Raw genomic sequence first — 19,055 nt, forward strand, 5'->3', positions numbered from 1 at the left:
AGAAGCAGCTGTCCCTGCAGGTGAATGCAGAGATGACTTGGCATGCAGACCCTTCTGGAGGAGGGGTACCTTGGACATTTGGGAAGCACAGCTTCAAATGCTTTGCATAGCCCTAACACCACATTAACAGATTTCATTCTGGATAAAAAGGTGCCAGGTTTTTCCCCCCTGAGTTAGGCTCAATTATTAGTCCAATATATTTACACACTGGAACTATTCAATTTCTTTGAGAAGACAGTGCTAACTCACCCCTCTCTAAGAAGAATGCTAATTGCCAGGCGAAAGGTCGAAAAAGCAAAGCAAAAAGGCCAAGTATGTTTGTCGGAGAAACTGAAGAAAGCTGTTTATTATTTTATCTTTGCCCAGAATGATTCAGGGTTGCAAAGTTGTTTTTTTTGTTTGTTTGTTTTTAAAATGGCAGTCAAATTCAAGTGTACATATACAAATTCTATTTCTTTCCTGGAGTATAGTTTAATGCAAATTATTTAATGCAAAATGTTCTAGATGTTGATTTGTATTACAAATGTTGTTTGTAAAAAAGATTGGGATATGGTTTTAGTCTTACATACTGTACATAAAAGCTCATTTCAGGGAACGTTTGGATGAAATTAGGAATATTTAGTTCCACAGCGAGTCGGATGCGTCACGTGGAGGCCGCGCCCACCCCATTGGCAGCAATGGCAAAACTGTCCCGATACATCGCGTGACGTCATGTGACGTTGTGAGTTTGATGTGTATGTTTTAAAAGCAGAAAACAGGAAGCATTCTGAACTGTTCTTTATGAGACTACCCCAATATTTAACATTTAGAGGTTACATGCCAAAAACAAGTGGTATCTTTCAAAATTTGCTTTGCTTTGCTTTTGAGGACATTTAGAGGCCCTTCCAGATTAATGCATACACAAATCCAATTTCTGAATAAGCATGAACTTAATTGCTTTCTTGACTTCAATCCTAGGGGACTGAGTGTACATGAATCAGAAATAAAATGAAGCCCTGGTTTTTGAAGCTACTCTAAACTGCATCTTAACATGTTTTGGAAATTCTTTTTGTATCTTTTTCTACAACTATAGTTGACATTGTTACGATCAAGGTCCACAACCTAGTGGCTCCTCAGTGTACTTTACACTACAATAGGAATGAACATTAAATCCACTGGTAAATACCCAAATAAGAACTGATTTTGCTTCATTTCACTTCAAGGTATCAGCAAATATCACACACTGTTAAAACATCATAAAACAACTTTTAATAATTTCAGTGCAGCTGATAATGTGTCTCTAAATACATTATAAATGGTGATCAGCTTCCACCACTACAAACTTCATGTATTTTTAAAATTAGTTCTATCATTTAAAATAAAAATCAAATAATTATTATGTGTTTCCATGTTAGATGTCTGTTATAACTATTGATAAAAAAGAGACAGAAGGATATAAGTACAGGAAGCTTCAGAAGACACCAAGAAAATGATCTCACAGAAAGTCTCTACAAAAGATAAGTAAAACTGATGCTGAAAGATGCAGGATAACAGCAAAGGTGCTCCAAAGGAAAATGGCAGATAGACAAGGGAGGAAAAGCAAACATTCATATATTAATTAAAAAGCTTCTGATTCCATCTCTATGGTCCATGAAAGCATCACAATCTCTATTATCAAAGGTTTTGCTGCATTCCCACATTTCTCTTTCTCTCCCTGGTTTAAATGTTTAAGGACACCACATTTTAGTTATGGACAGAGGCCTTAGCAACCATAACTGACTGTAAGATAATTGCAATTCCTAGTCACTGAAGATCTAACAGGTCATAGGACATACATCATCTGGCTTCTATTTATGCCAGGGGTTTTCAAACCTGGCCCTTCTATGATTTGTGGACTTTAACTCCCAGAATTCCTCAGCCAGGTACACTGGCTGAAGAATTCTGGGAGTTGAAGTCCACAAGTCATAAAAGGGCCAAGTTTGAAGACCCCTGGTTTATGCAGTAGTGTGCACAGATATAATTCCTGCAGGTGTGTTTCTGACCAGGAATCCACAGACCACTGGCCATTCATTTCACAGATGGAATCTGCCTCCCTCCTTCCATCTCAACAGACTATTGATGTAATTCCTGATGAACTGACCAGAGCCAAATACCATCTTCTCAGTAGAACTTCTGAAATAAGGAAATCAGAAACCAACATCTAGGAATACATATCAGTCTAATTACAGCTAAGATCATTGTATTTTTGTTTTTAATCACCCTGTAAACCGCCCTGAGTCCTTCGGGAAAGGGCGGTATATAAATGTAATAAAATAAAATAAAAATAAATAAATATACACAAAAGCCTATACGTTTGCTAACCTGAGTTGAGATGAATACAAACCACTTGGGTTACTGTGATGAATTCCTATTAAACTGTTATTAATGTTATTAATTCAGAATGAGAGTGAACAAGATAGTATGTTACACGTGAAGCTTAGTATCGTGTTTAACCAACTATTATTGCTAATTTGTTCTAATCACTTTTAATCTCTATGGATGGGAATAAATATTTCCTGGAGAAATGTTAACAAGGCTTGCAATGCTGGCAGTAACTTGGGCTTTCTTTAAAAGCATGGGGCTATTTCATATTTACTTGTGTTTTATTCTTTATTCTAAAGGCTTAAGGTGTATTTGGAAGAACTGCACAAAGAAGCTCCTATTTAATTCAATAAATTAATCCTGTTTGGTATCTCATTGGTATAAGCTATTAAAACCATGACAGTAATCTGCACCCAGTATTTAAGCCATGTCAAGATGACAAACATTTTGAACATTAATTTCCTCTTCTCTTGGGTGTATGGTGGAGGTATTGCAATAAAATTAAAACTTTAATCATTTTCAGTACCTATTCATGTGAATAGGAGCTGCATTATAACAAGTCCAAACTTGCCTTGTAACATATTGAAAATTAAAATTGATGTTACTTTCTGATTCAGCTACTTACTATATAAGAGATTTGTGGGTCGAAATTGATGTGTGACATCTGACAAAAGGTAAGGTGATAATATTAAAAAGGAAAGGAAACTGTTGACATAAACCACAAGTATATTTATAATTAATGTTTTGTGGTAAATTTAGATCTAATGAGATGAGAGGAAAAATATTTCATTCATTCACTCACTCACTCACTCACTCATTCATTCATTCATTGTACAAAGCTGCCCATCTCAAACATGTGACTCAGGGCAGTTAACAATAATTAATAGATACTTATATAAGATTTTTTTTTAAAAAACCCACACAATAACAAGTATCATTCATATTCATTTTCCCATATATATATTGAAGACATCAGAGAAAAAAAGGGCTGGTTTCTGAAAACAAGCAGTCAGGATTTTTAAAAGAAGGAACTTTGGCTGCTTCTCTTACAGCAATCCTGCTATGCATCAGATCCTTTTAGGATGATACTGAGAGTGTTCTTTGATATTAGTACAGGTAGTCCTCGACTTACAACAGTTCATTTAGTGACTGTTCAAAGTTACAACGGCACTGAAGAAAGTGACTTATGACCATTTTTTCACACTTAACACCACTGCAGCGTCCCCATGGTCACGTGATCAAAATTCAGACGCTTGGCAACTGACTCGTATTTATGACTGTTGCAATTGCCTGGGGTCACGTGATCCCCTTTTGCAACCTTCTTATAAATAAAATCAATGGGGAAACCAGATTCACTTAACAAACTGTGTTATTGATTCAACAACTGCAGTGATTCACTTAACAACTATGGCAAGCAAGGTCGTAAAATGGGGCAAATTTACTTAACAAATGTTTCGCGTAGCAACACAAATGCTGGGCTCAAATATGGTCCTAAGTCGAGGATTACGTGTACTCCAGGATGGCAGGTTTATCTAGCTGTGGTACCACCGGCATCCTTCCAAATTACACTGGGGAATCACTATTTCTATTTCTCACAATACGACCAACATACTGTTACGATGAAGAACTGCGGAAATTAAAATGGGTACAGGGGAAAAAATGGGGAGAAAAAGGATTTAATGTTTGTAAGATCTAGTAGAACTATGACTGCAAACAAACAAACAAAAGTAATAACTATCACAGCAATGAGCCTGCAATATCTTATTTTCTTGGTACCCACCTCAGACGTGCAGGTAATTCTTCTAGGATGTGGAGCTTCTTGCTGCAGCTGATACACTAAGAAAAGGTAAACAAGAGTTTTCACTTCAAGTCTTAACACAGACACGAACTTAAATCAAGCACTTGTTTGGGGGCAAGTTTCCTTTTTCTTCATTTAATAAAGAAGAATCTCTCTGTATAAAGGGACACAATAACCAAAGAAGTTGTTCCTTACCTGTGAGTTTTTTCAAGTGATCTGTGTAATGAACAGATGGAAATCTGCATCTGTGCAGGACCTTTGTTGCGATGTTTTAGAGCGGAACATTTTGTTGGGAACCTTTCCCAGAACTGAATCTTTATATTCCCTACTGTATAGCACACACTCCTCTTAGTTTTTCTGAGATTAATACTTAGGACATTGCAACATACAGCTCTGGTCATATTTAGCAGGGAAGCATAGCACAAGTGCACTAAAGATTTTTCAGAGAATCTTAGTAATAAGTAACCAGCTCTTCCTCACACTAACGAGAGAGTAAAACATTTCCTAGCGTGTGGCAGCTTATGGTTAAGAGATGACTAGGGACAGAATATACTTTCAAATAAAACAAACCCAATGACCACGCTGGAGCTTTATACAGCAAATGTCACCAATGCCAAGGCAGTATGGCTTCAAATTTGTGAAAAAAGTATTTCGTATCACACCTGGATAATAGGTGTCACCAACCGACAAATGTTGGGGATAGGCCTCTCTTTCTTTGATCTATCATGACATATAAATAAAATCATTCTGTTCTTTTCAAGTAAAATGTTAAAGCCCTCCAGACATGTCCTATCACACGGGGTAAACAGACCTCTTTACATGAAAGCATAAAACTTGGCCATCAAATAATACTTGTAGGAGAAGGAGTGGCAAAACCTGGGAGTGGAGTCAAAAGAGAGATCAGCCTAGAATCCCTACATAGCCACAAGCGAACTAAGTCCCCTTAAATTCCATTAGCCGTTACCTATTAGCATTACGTCACTTTAATTGGACCTTCATATGTGGACCTCATCTTTCACACCTCACAATAGTCCCTTTATGAGAGATCATATAAGGGTGAATCTATCATTAGAGAAAAAAGTTCCCTATCCCCAATAGCAAATACAATGCTATTTTTCACGGTACTAAATGAATAAGATGAAATGCCAGAGGCTTAAATTCATTTTCAAACTGAGGGGGAGGGGAGAGGAAACTTCAGTTTAGGAAAAAACATGGCTAGCATATTGGGAAAATGGGATACCATTAATAGGACCATAATATGTTACAGTTAAACTTGTAACAAAGTCACAGATAAGACTTTTGGAAACCAATTTAGCAAACACTAAAAGAGAATGTATCTGAGGACCATCCCAAAGCTTCCAGGTTGGCCTGGGCAAATGCCTTACTATCTCAATTCATAATACTTACATTTGGGCCAATCAACCTCACATGATTGTTGTTTTAGGGAAAATAGGAGCATTACGAATCTTTTCTTGTCTTTTCTAAATAAATGTTAACTGCTGCTAAGACACTTTAAGATGGCTCTGATATTCCGTCAGATAACTCCAAGATGGTACATTCCATGTTGGATCTCAATGTATACATGGTTGTACTTTGACAATAAAGGTTCATTCATTCATGATGATGCTTTCTGTTGATGATGGTGACAACCTTTGCTTCCCTTAGTGAGAAGTTGTCTCTCTTGGTCACTAGATGAGGAGAAAATGAGGCCTCTGAACAATTTGCTCTGTGTTTTGGATATTGCTGTGGAAAGATTCCTAGGTATTTAACTTTTTTGACTCTTTGAAGACCTGTTTTTTCTGATAACTGATTTTTTTTTGTTTTTCTGTAAGATTTTTAGCTAACACTTTGGTCTTTTCTCTGTTTATTTTCAGACCTGCCACTTCTCCAAATTCTTCTATCTTTTTCATAAGGTTAAGGCTTGTCTCAAATGCTTGTAATTTGTATTTTTCATTTTTTATTTCCAGTCCTTTAATTTCCATATCTTGCAAGATGTGCAACAATAAAAGAAGATAACTATGTAAAACTATTAAAACAAATAAAACTAGATTTGGAAAAATGGAAAAATATACAACTTTAAATGCTGGGGAGAATAGCAACAGTGAAGATGAACATTTTACCAAAAGTACTTTTTTTGTTTCAAACCATACCTATAAAAGGGGGGGACTTCTTTGATGAACTAAACAAATCAATATTGAAATTTATTTGGAAAGGAAAAAAGCTAGAATAAAATTGAAAATGTTTCAAGAAGCAAAAGAAAATGGAGGATCTGGATTGCCAGACTAGAGTTTATATTACCAAGCAGCTGTTCTAACATGGATAAAAGAATGAATAACCCTTAGAGATAGAAGATTCTTATACCTAGAGGAACATGACCTACAACTTGGATGGCATGCCTTTTTATGGTATGGGAAAAATAAAATTCACACTTTCAACAGCATTACATTAGAAACGCACTTCTGCTAGAATAGGAAAAAATAAAAGCGAAAATCTATAGGAAAATACCTGGATGGCTTTCAACAATGGAAGCATTTGTTCACCCAAACTTAATAAACTATGACAAAATTGTGACTTATAAAGACATTTTGAATAAAGAAGGAAAATGAAAACATAGACAAGAACTAGAGGAACAATCCAAACGGGTTATGAAAAAGATGTTAAAATACCTGGGTTCTATAAAGAACAGACCAAATTTGATAAGATATTACTGACATCAGATGAAAAATTGATTAAGAAACTTTATAAATATATCCTAAGCTTAAAGATGGAAGAGCAACAAGTCAAAGAAACAATGATAACATGGGCAAAGAACTTTGGATATAACATAGAACTAGAAAAATGGTAAAATCTTTGGGAAAGAAATTTGAAAATAACGAAAGCGGTAGCGTGCAAAGAAAATTTATATAAAATGTTTTATAGATGCCATTTAACACCTGTGAGACTAGCAAAAATGTTTAAAGATGTATCAAACAATTGTTGGAAATGTAAACAAAAAACAGGCACTTATTACCATCTTTGGTGGACATGCTCCAAAGCTAAAAGATTTTGGTTAAGAATACATACATGGTTAGAGAAAATGACAAAAAAAACCATATAGAGTTTAAGCCAGAATTATTTTTGTTAGGTATAGTTGTAGGTGATTATGAGAAAGAGTGTATTTACTCAATTTTACATATATTAACTACAGCAAGAATTGTATTTGCTCAATATTGGAAAAATGAAGAATTACCAGCGGAGGAAGTGTTAATTAAAAAAAATCTTAGAGTGTGAAGAAATGGATAGATTGACACTGATAATGAAAGAGAAAGAAGATTCAGTTTATTTCAGAACATGGAATACATTTTATAATTGGCTAGATAAACGAGGTAGAGAGAAAGGAACTTAATATGTATTAGTAAATTAGACACTGAAACCCAGACAATATGTTGCTGATAAATATTTTAAGCACTGTGATTATAAAAAATAATAATAAACATTTATGTAAATGATATTGCTATGGAAAGGAGAGGGTGAGGAAGAGGAACACATCAAATCTGAGACTGAGCTAAAATACACATTTTGAAATAAATATATATGTTATCAATTTATTAAATAATAAAATGTAACAGAAACAGCTACACCATCCTATAATATTTGTATGACCATGGAAAGTCCCAGAAGAATACCTAATCTCTACAGAGACCATTGAAAACAACTTGGGTTTCTGGACATACACACACACCCGGCCTCACTCTTTACCTCCATTAACATCTATGCCTGAGTCCCCAAGGACTGGGGACTAATTATAGACCTTAGTACAATCAGCAAGCTCTGTGCAAGATAGCTACAATGGAAATTCCACAACTGGCTGGAAAGCAAGTTGCTTTAGGAAAGGCCAATCCATTATGATCAGTGTCTGGTACTCCAACAACTCATTGAAAAATGCGCCTTCTGCAACACAACCTCCCTTTGTGCTGCCTTCATTGGTTCAAAGCAGCTTTTGATTCCCTATCTCACGCTAAACTATGGGAAAAACCGGAGACCTGCTCATTTAATCAACGTTTATTTCATCTAATACCTATCCTTCATGAAGGTACCTCACTTGAAATAAGATGTAACCCCAGGCCATCTCACCAGTGCTACTGGAACTGAGAAAGGAACTGAATATTGGGCTCACTCTTATTCAATTTATATATCAACTCCAAAAGTTGCTGGAAGACACATTTATATTCTACTCTATGTAGACAATGCAGCAACTCTTTCAAGAACACCTATTGGCCCCAAAAGAGCACTGAAAGCACTAATACAACATTGGAAGGAAGACCAGCTAGATCCTAGAAAACTAAAATCAAGGGATTTGCCAAAAGGCCCAAGACCATACATCATAGATGCTCTTAAGATTAAGCAACTCTCCTGCTTCAAATACCTGGGAGTACTCCTCCATTCTGCCAACAGTAGGAGACCCAAAGGGGACCACATTGTTGAAAATGTACAGAGGAAATAATCTGCCATCCTTAAATTCCTATACAAAAGGTGGCCACTATATACTTGTAGCACTGACATTATTCTAAACCAAGCCAATAATACAATTTCTTTATGGTGCCCACTGGGTCCCTTCTCTAATTTTGCACCATTAGACTTTTTCAATCCAAATTTCTAAGACTGGTCCTTCAAATCCAAGAATGTGTCTTTCATGCTACCCTGAGACTAGATATAGGCCTCATTAAAGTTGAGGCTAGAGTATGGGTGATCATACACAACTATTGCTTCAATTATCCTTTTTCCCCCCCTTGACTTTGCCCCACAAACTATGAGGGATGGTTTTCAGGCCGCATAGAAAAAGACAGTAACAACATCTCATCCTTGGGCTTCTCCCCAGGTCTTCTACTCAGCATGAAATATGACTAGGCCAAAGCACTCATTTAATTGTGGGCAGTGGACACGCAGTGCCAACTAACTAGGTCCCCTATCTTTATTGCTAGTGAATCCAACAGCTAGTCTGCCTCCCCTATGACATACGTAACTAAAATCAAAGATCCTAATTACAGGAGGTCTTTTACTGTGGTATAAAGTCGTGCCTTCCGTACCCAGAGAAACAATGTCCTTGTGACTATAGACAGAAGCAACAGAACATGTGTTTCTTCAGCACCTGTATTACAGAGACATTCAAACTAGACTCATCTCACCATTATTACATAAATATCCAGGGCACACAGGACGATTATGCACTTTCCTGCTGCTTTCAGATGCCAACCCTGATGCAACAGGCTTAAAATTCGTTACATGAAGGCCTGGGCCATAAACTAGTTTTAATGAGCATCTAGTTCATTATTCCAGAGTAATCTGTACTATGATAGATTTAATTTGCCACAAACTAACCTTTTGCCCTCCTACACCTATCTACCCCTCCTTTTAGATTCCTTTTAGACTTTCGTCTTACATCTTTCAGGTTTTTATAGTTATTCTGATGCTTTATAATTGACTGTACCGACCTTCCTTAGGCTGGTCTTTGACTATAATAAAGATTTAATTTGACTTGATTTGGTTTAGTATGCCCGTGTTCTTTACAAAGGAGGAAAGAAAATTCATTCCTTGGTTCTTATTCACCGTTTAGAACCTGCTCTGAACAGGTTAATTGCATAACCACAAATCTTTACAAATCTAAGAGAACTGGAAATAGTCACACACAAAGGAATAGCATCTTTTAGCTGCCAGCAAGATGTCATGATAATAAAAACCGAACATCCTTAGAGTATAGGTAGTATATGGTCTAAAATGAACATACATGCACTTTCTTTGCAAAAGGTTATTTTTCAGCCATTTATTATTCTTATTTGCAACTGGAGACAACAGGCATGCATTTCTAGGTGACAACTGCAGGATGTATGGCTGTTGTGATTAATGAGCTTTAATATAAGCGACACAATGAGTGCCAATTTTTATCCTTTAATCATCGTTTTGAAGACAAAAGCCTGCTTCAAGTCACTTTGTGTGTTAATGGTTTTATATTAAATAACTGGCTTGGCATATGACAAGTGACTGATGGAGTAAGTTATGACTTCAAACCTGCACAGTGGGACCCTTAAGCTCTGAAGCAGACAAAGGTTCTGACAATAGCAATTATAGAAGAGCAGCTGTGGGCAGAAGATTCTTAAAGCTACGGCCGTTCCTTTGAGACTCCAGCAAAAGGAAACCGGGTGCAAATGAAATAAAACGAAGGTTGGCACTGCATAAATGTCAGTGCAGAACTGACATAGCTCGAGTTTAATTCAACTCTGATAATGATAAATTTTGGGGTTTTGGTACTTATTTGAATCAAATACACTAGAATGAAAAAACTGAAAATGTCCTACCACATCTACTTCTTCAAACAGAATAGATGCATCCACTGTTATACAACTCCATTTTTCAGTTAACACAAATAACTGTGCTTTTTTTTACTTTTAATTGTTCTAAGTTCCACTTACATGCAACTATAAAAACCTGGGTTGTGTAGCACGATTTCTGAGGCTTTTCCTTTTTCACAGGTTGTCTTGATGTTATCAAATCTTAGTCTTCCTTTGCAAGACCCCCAATTTTCTTTTTATTCCCACAGGCAAAGTAATAGGGACAGGAACTAATCCAAAATTAGTTTGGGCTAATATTTACAGACAGCAAATAATACCACTATATAAAAAAGATGCATATTTAGTATTATCCTTCCCCACAAGTTCCACCAAGAAGGAAGGCTTATAGAACAAGGAGAGGTAGGGTAAATATATGGCCTTTATGGGACAGGGCAGTGAGTTAACACAACTTAGACTTTTTCAGTGATCTCAGTCCATATATCTAAATATGTGTTTGGAGTAAACTCACAAGCTTCTCACAAGTTCATTATTTTGTACCAACGTTGTTCTAAGGGATCTAAAATGGAAAAAAAATATTTACCCCAGAGGGTTTATCAACAGTATATTCAACCTAAACTTTTATTATTTTGATTATTTGGTCCAGATGCAACTGCTGCTTCTGAGGTTCCACAAAGAATTTCTGAAAGAATTATCTGTGGTTCCTTAGCCAGTAACTGAATTGAATGAAACAATCTCACAGGGTACCTACATGACCATGATAATGAGTTTAAAGATCCTTTTTTCTGGTAAATCAAGGGAGAATTACATTAACAGCTTGAAACGGATCCTCTTAAAGTGAGGTTAATACCATAACAAAATAATGTTTTGTGCACACCTCAGAGATAGCTCAGTTATTTATAACAACTCTACTGTTAGAAATGTAATTCAGGAATTGACCATGAACCCACGTGTGTTCTATACTGCGTTTAATGTTTTATAATTGCATTTGGAGCTGAGGTCAACTAGTTTGTTGATATGATTCTGGTTATGTATGTTCCCCCTACGCAGAACTTAGCAAAGGATTGTCAGTTGTCTGACCATGGGATTGACTAAAAATTATTATATAACAAAGAAAACTATATCAACACTTGTTTTGCAGCAATGAATTGTTAATATTGTAGATTAACTTTTTTTTGATAAATGGCAAGGAAAAAGATTTTCAGACAATATAGGTCACTTTTTAGAATTGCTTAGTTTATAACGTATTTTCCAAGCCCTTTTCTCTCCCTCTTAAAAAAATGCAATCACATTGGTTCATATCATGTTATTTATTTATTTGTTTGTTTGTTTCGATTTATATATATTTGTCCACATTATATGTCACTAGGACCTACAAGAAGCTGCAGTAATATCTGGTGGTAAAGAAATGCAAAAATTAAGGAAAACCAAAAAGTCCAATTATTTTTTCATAGAACCATATGTGCAAAATAGGAAAGGCACATAAAACAATCGAGTGAGGCTTGAAAAACTGTTACAAGTTCAGGTGGAAACTGGATGAAACACTTAGGTTTGATAAGTGAGAAATGGAGTTTAAAAAAAAGCTAATTCCCCCCCCCCACATACATACACACACCCTCATTCCCCATAACACGGGTGGTAGATATATGAATGGTAGACAGTGATAATATTTAATCAAATACTCACAGTAAGATTTCCAAACTGGTGGCCTGTATTCATCAGTATCTGGGAAGAAAAAACACAGCAGGAAAGCAGACGGTTTGTATAAAACATGAAACAGAATTTATATGAAGAATAAATATTTAGATTCATTTAACAACTTCATTTTTAAAACTAATTGTCATCCATTTTGCCCATTTAAAGAAAATCCTAAATCTAATACTTCAATTGGGAAAAGACAAAAAAAAAAAAAGGAAAACTATCATTATGACAGCACTAGCAGGGACTTTTCCAGGGACTCGCCAGAAGTCAACATGGACTGGAAGGCAATAAAATAAAATAAAATAAAATAAAATAATAAAATAAAATAAAATAAAATAAAATAAATAAAATAAAATAATAAAATAAAATATAAAATAAAATAAAATAATAAAATAAAATAAAATATAAAATAAAATAAAATAATAAAATAAAATAAAATAAAATAATAAAATAAAATAATAAAATAATAAAATAAAATAAAATAAATAAAATAATAAAATAAAATAAATAAAATAAATAAAATAAAATAAAATAATAAAATAATAAAATAAAATAAAATAAAATGAAGCATTTACCTTATTCAGACATACGTTGGCTGAGATAAATGCAACATTAGACAACTTGAATGTTTCTTTCACACCAGAATCAGTAACACTCATGATACTTTTACCTTACATGCTGTTACAAATGTTTTACTGTACCCAATTTTAACAGATTTTGTGCAGCCACTTTGCCAAAGTTACCTTTTACAAGTGACATTATTTACTGATATGGGCACTTCTTTACAACCACTCATCCATTTAAATTTAGGGCATCATTGAACAAGTACTTATGATTAGTCTTCGAAGTTGTGGCTACCTCAGTGTTCTTACATTCATGAGACTGCAATTTGGATACTTGGTGACCAGCTCCCAATTACAACATTGGAGTAACTCCACGATCTTCTGATCATTAACTGTGATCTTCACTGCCAGCTTCTAACAAGCTAAGTCAATAGAGTAGCCAGCAGGAGGTGGCAAATGGCGACCATGTCACGGTGCATTAACAACAACAGTGCAGGAACTTGCTAAACAATGGCAATAGGGAATGCGAAACTGATGTTAAGCAAGGCACTCATTTAGCGCTGCGCTTTACAACCACATTGCTCAGCTTTGGAAATTCTGGTCCCCATTTCCAACATTAACCGAGGAATACCTGAATGTTTATCTATGGCCCCACATATGCTTCTTTCATGAAGGCGATTCAAAAGTCCCTTGATCAGCTGCAAACCCCCACCAATTCGTATACCAGATATAGAACAATTATAGATAATTCCTATCTGTCCAATGACTTCTTAATTATTGCTTACCGGTATTTTACTTTAATCTGGGACTTTTAAAAAGTGTCCCTTAAGAAATTTTAAATTCGTAGTCATGCCGGCCACATGACCTCGGAGACATCCTCGGACAAGCGCTGGCTCTTCAGCTTTGAAACGGAGATGAGCACCGGGCCCTAGAGTCGGAAACGACTAGCACGCATGTGCGGGGGAACCTTTACCTTTTTATTATTTACATCAGGGGTGTCAAACTGCCGGCCCACAGGCCAGGTGCGTCATAGTGAAACCACGCCCACCCCATTGCTGGCAATGGGAAAAACGTCGTGATATGTTGCGACATGTCACGTGACGTTGCGAGTTTGACACCCCTGATTTACACTGAACAAAATAATTTTTGCTTCATTATGCTTTATTAGTCTCTGCCTACCAGTAGTAGAATGGCACTTGAGGATGCTTAGATGGCAGCAAAATGTTTGGAATTTCCTGGACCATCCTACTGTCTTACAGCAGTCATGCAGATTTTTCCAGCACAACAATGGAGGCTATAATATATGCTACAAAGTGTATAACTATGTGTGTCCTTGGAAGATGATTGAGCCCTTTTAACCAATTGTGCCAGGCTTTACTGCAGAACATACTACAGTTCCTTCTATCGTAGGACTCATTGCCCAGGATTCTGATTCAGATTTACCAGGGCATAAATGCCATTTTCCCCCAACAGAAAACGCCTTTGGAAAGGCAAATCTCTGGCTAGCCCGGAATCATAAGGTTGAAGGGGATCTTAGAGGTCTTCTAATGCTTGCCCAGGTAGGAATACTTATATTATCTGTTTGCTTGTTTGTTTAATTTGTTCGCCGCCCATCTCACCACAAAGGTGGTGGTGGGGGGCTTACAACATTAAAATGAAACCATAAATATATGAATAAATATGCACAATCACATTAAAATTACAATAAGACATGAGTTATAACTAAAGATGAGGAGGAAGGGAAGAGAATATACATGGGGGGGAGGTGGGAATTGCTATTAGCCAATCAACCACCTCCAGTGTGAAATTCCCCCTGGGGCTGCAAGCAAACTGGCAGAACCAGGTCTTTAGGCTCTTATGGAAAGTCAGGAGAATGAGAGCCGATCACATTTCAATGGGCAAGATGCTCCAAAGAGCCAGGGCCTATTTCAGACAACTGTCTCTATCCAATCTTCGCTTGGAAACCTCCAGTGGGTGTTTCAGTGATGAAATACCCAAAACCTCAGGCGGCACGCTACGCAATTGCTTAGTAGATGTCATAGTTAGGAAATTCCCCTACATTTTTCAGCTTAGAGGCTTTACAGAAGTCTCTTTAAGGCTTCCACTCATTGGTTCTTGTCTTATTCATGGAAAATTTATACACTCACATCCGCCTCCGTTCAGGTTTTGGAAGGCTGCTATCCAGTTTCCCCTTTGCCTTCTTTTCTTAGGTTAAATAAATCATTTAACGGTTGCTGGAATTGAGTATGTCTAGCTTAAGGAAGAGAAGGACGAGGGGGGACATGAAAGCAGTGTTCCAATATCTCAGGGGCCGCCACAAAGAAGAGGGAGTCAAGCTATTCTCCAAAGCGCCCCAAGGCAGGACAAGAAGCAACGGATGGAAACTAATCAAGGAGAGAAGCAACCTAGAACTAAGGAGAAATTTCCTGACAGTTAGAACAATTAATCAGTGGAACAACCTGCCTCCGGAAGCTGTGAATGCTCCAACACTGGAGGTTTTTAAGTAGAAATTGGACAATTATTTGTGTTAAATGGTATAGAGCAGGGGTCAGCAACCTGAAACAGTGAAGGAGCCACTTGGAACCGGTTCCCTCACAAAAGGAAAAACTGGGAGCCGCAAAAATGTGTTCGCATGCACGTACATGCACGCATGGGCAGAACAGGGTTTGACTGAAGAGTTGAGACAAGGCGAGATATGCACCTACCCTGCATATTTGAATTGATTGGTTGAACTTTTTTAGTCCCACTTTTTTTTTGGGACTGCACATGGCAGAGGACTGGGAGCCGCAGGAGACGGCTGAAAGAGCCACATGTGGCTCCGGAGCCGCGGGTTGCAGACCTGTGGTATAGGGTTTCCTGCCTGAGCAGGGAGTTGGACTAGATGACCTCCAAGGTCCCTTTCAACTACTTCTTCTTCTTCTTCTTCTTCTTCTTATTATTATTATTATTATTATTATTATTATTATTATTATTATTATTATTATTATTATTATTATTATTATTATTATTATTATTATTTCTTCAGAAGATTTAGGCTCCAAGCACTAGCCATTTTTTCATTCTTCCCAGCATTCTTCTTATACTGGAGTGACCAAACCTGAATACAATACTCATAGTACTGCATAGCTGACTCAGGAATTCTGGGAGTTGAAGTCCATGAGTCATAAAAGAGCCGAGGTTGCCTACCCCTGATCTAACCTGTCCCATGTCACTGGGTGTTATTGGATCTTAAGTGCTGACTCCCCGATAGATGTCCCTGATAGATTGACCCTTCCTTGCCTAGAGTGTGACATTTTAGTCTCTAGAAACTCAACGTCTGGAGCAACTTGTTGATTACTTCCCTAGGTATTTCTCTGACTAGAAGTAAAATTAAATGTGAAAGTCTCAACCTTTGTTTTTGCTTTTTCGATCCCTACTTCAGTCTAAGAGAGGATGCTGTTCACCTTTGATATGTATTCCCTTATTTCAAGGGAAATACCCCTTGGTCCCAGAAACAGGTCACACACACTATTCACCATTCGCTAACTGCAGCGGTCTATGTTGTTTAACATGTACAAAGTACCATTGCATATATTTTATGACTGGCGTATTCATTTGATATCAGATGCAAGATTTTTCATTCTATTGCTAGATTTACACAAGACACTATACCTGCTAGCTTGACTAGCACTGATGATGTTACTTTAGTTGGGTAGTGAAACATCTGCAAGAAAACCAAGCTCAGAGAGCACCAAGGACTACTCATTTCAACCCTGAGCTACAAATATTCTCCTTTATTGGTACAGTTTACCAAGTGTCAGTTTAGTGTGTTGTATGAATCCAGCTAGTGTGGTTGATAAATGATGTGTTAAGTGTCATTTCTGCTACTTGGCTCATTCTAATCATGGTTAAACTAATCATTATTTTGCACAATGTGTGAACCTAACCCAAAGATCTTCAAGAAAAATGTATGCACGTATCTACCAAGTTTTATATTTAATGAAACTTGAATGGTTCTTAATTAAGCTTCCATAGATAACAGTTTTGCAGAACTTTCCTCTTTACCAGTAACATATGTATACTGAAATTCATTTTCTAAATAAATTATTGTATGTGAGAACCATGTGTTGAACTGAATAAAGATACAGTAAAATTACAAACAGTTTTTGACTGGACTGGTAACACTACAGATGCATCTTCATTAAAAGAAATGAAGATGACTTGACTGAAAAACAAGACTATTTTTCACTAAAGTCAAACATCTTGATTAAATCTCAACAAAAAAACAGGGAAACTTTGCATATAATATAATATTTAAAATTGAGCTGCTCTAAGCCATGATTTATGCTATGCAGGTGTTTGGAAACGTTTTGTTTTTATAATACTGCCTGTATACTTTACTGCTTTACTGTTATTTATATAACCTTGGGCCATCCACATTAGAGAGCAAAACACCAAACATTATCTAGTAAACATATATCAGTGACAGCTAAGTGAAAAAGCTGCACTGTACTGCTTTTGCACTCTTTTAAAGGATTACTGCTTACAGATGATAACAATACAATTTTTGAATTTTATTTTAAGCTTGATGTTATTTTCTAATGCAAAGGAAAAGCTGGAAGATAAGATTGGGTGTCAAGCCCCTGTTCCCGGCCCAAGTTTCCCCCCCTCTTAGCTAAAAACAATGAAGCCACAGCAGTACTACGAAAAAAACAAAACTATTGTACAGATCTGGAGAAACAATCCAGGTGTTACTTCTTGTGTGCTCGTGATGAAAACAGCAAAGGAGACAAGATCATTTGCTCATCATAAAATACTGTAAATCATATGATGCTGTAGTCACCAGAGCAATAAACACCTAACCAGAGATTTCATGAAATAAAATCCAACACTAGATGAATCTGGCTGCCTCTTTGCTTCTGATTTTCTCTCTCACTCTGTTTTGTAGGTTCCCCCCCACATGCGTGCTAGTCGTTTCCGACTCTAGGGGCCGGTGCTCATCTCCGTTTCAAAGCCGAAGAGCCAGCGCTTGTCCGAGGACGTCTCTGTGGTCATGTGGCCAGCATGACTAGACGCCAGAGGCGCATGGAACACTGTTACCTTCCCACCGTAGTGGTCCCTATTTTTCTACTTGCATTTTTACGTGCTTTCGAACTGCTAGGTTGGCAGAAGCTGGGACGAGTAACAGGCACTCACTCTGCTACGCGGCACTTGGGATTCGACCCGCCAAACTGCCGACCTTCTGATCGACAAGCTCAGCATCCTAACCCACTGAGCCACTGCGTCCCCTCTCTGTTTTGTAAAATCCACTAATTCTAAGGAAATAATGAGGAAGGGATGTTCCCCATTCTGCTGATAGATATTGAGTAGATCATCTCAGGTGTTTCCCTGTGATCCTGAAAATACATCAATAACTGATAAGGGGATTTCCGAAGCCTAAAATAAATGCCCAGATATTGCTTAAAAGACTTTCTGACAATAATTGTTATTTTTTAAAAATTTCTTTTAAGCTCATGGGTCAAACCAAAATAAATACCAGCAATAATTCAGGACCCGATTAGTGAATCGGAAGATACCATAATCCAATCTCTAAAAACAAAGGGAATATGTTTTGGGACACAGCTGTATCACAACTCTTAAAACTAAGGGCCTGAAGTAGAAATGGGGAACCTGTAGCCTCTCAGCTGTTATCAGACTGTGGGAAGTCACCCCACTGCAGAGAAGGAAATATTATGGGGCATATTTAAAAAGGCAGATTATTATATTTTCCCCAAAGGATCTTAAAGGCAGAAAAGCAGGCCCAGTTTTTCTTAATAGCCCCAAGCAGAAACGAAGCAGGCCAGCTCTGTAGAAATCCAGATTTGATAATCCCATTCAGAAAGACTGAGGCCCCATTCATGAGCAAATACCAGCAGGCAGAAACCCATTCAAGACAAAACATTTTGAAATCCCTTGCCGCAAAAGTGATAGGTAACAATAGCAGAGTGATAGAACTAGAACCAGCAACCCCTCACCCAAAAATCCAACACAGTACCTAGCCATCAGCCACAGTCCCAGGGAACCAGGACATGACCTTTAGGATATAATGGGATTAACCCACCACCATCAGAATACCAAAAGGGCACACTGAGCCTCAGGTCAAAGTTCATGCCACAGGAACAGGAACAACTCCAAACACAAAAGCCCAAGAAGGTATAAAAACCCACCACTCCCAGCTCCATGTGGTCAGCTGCCCCAGAACCATATTTCTGTTTGGTTCTGGAACTCAGTAAAGAACCTTCTTTCCAAACAGACCTACTAAAATGTCTCTATCACCTTTGCACGTTGAAAATTATCCAAATGATTAATTAC

The 19,055-nt window shown here is 37.1% G+C and overlaps 1 protein-coding gene across 2 annotated transcripts in view; it reads right to left on the reverse strand.

The window, feature by feature from the left end:
* Positions 1-19,055, reverse strand: part of CHN1 (chimerin 1) — a gene marked incomplete at its 5' end in the record, with an annotated part of 127,843 nt that overhangs the window by 70,345 nt on the left and 38,443 nt on the right. Inside the window, 2 exons of one of the 2 annotated variants that reach the window (XM_081313976.1) lie at positions 4,121-4,176; positions 12,148-12,186. In XM_081313976.1, coding sequence (XP_081170102.1) covers positions 4,121-4,176; positions 12,148-12,186 — 95 coding nt within the window. Of the gene's footprint in view, positions 1-4,120; positions 4,177-12,147; positions 13,086-19,055 lie in introns of those variants that run through there. The other variant, XM_081313975.1, reaches the window with a different exon arrangement.

The sequence above is a fragment of the Vipera berus genome (assembly GCF_964194415.1).
Source record: "Vipera berus genome assembly, chromosome: 1".
In the NCBI taxonomy this organism is placed as follows: domain Eukaryota; kingdom Metazoa; phylum Chordata; class Lepidosauria; order Squamata; family Viperidae; genus Vipera; species Vipera berus.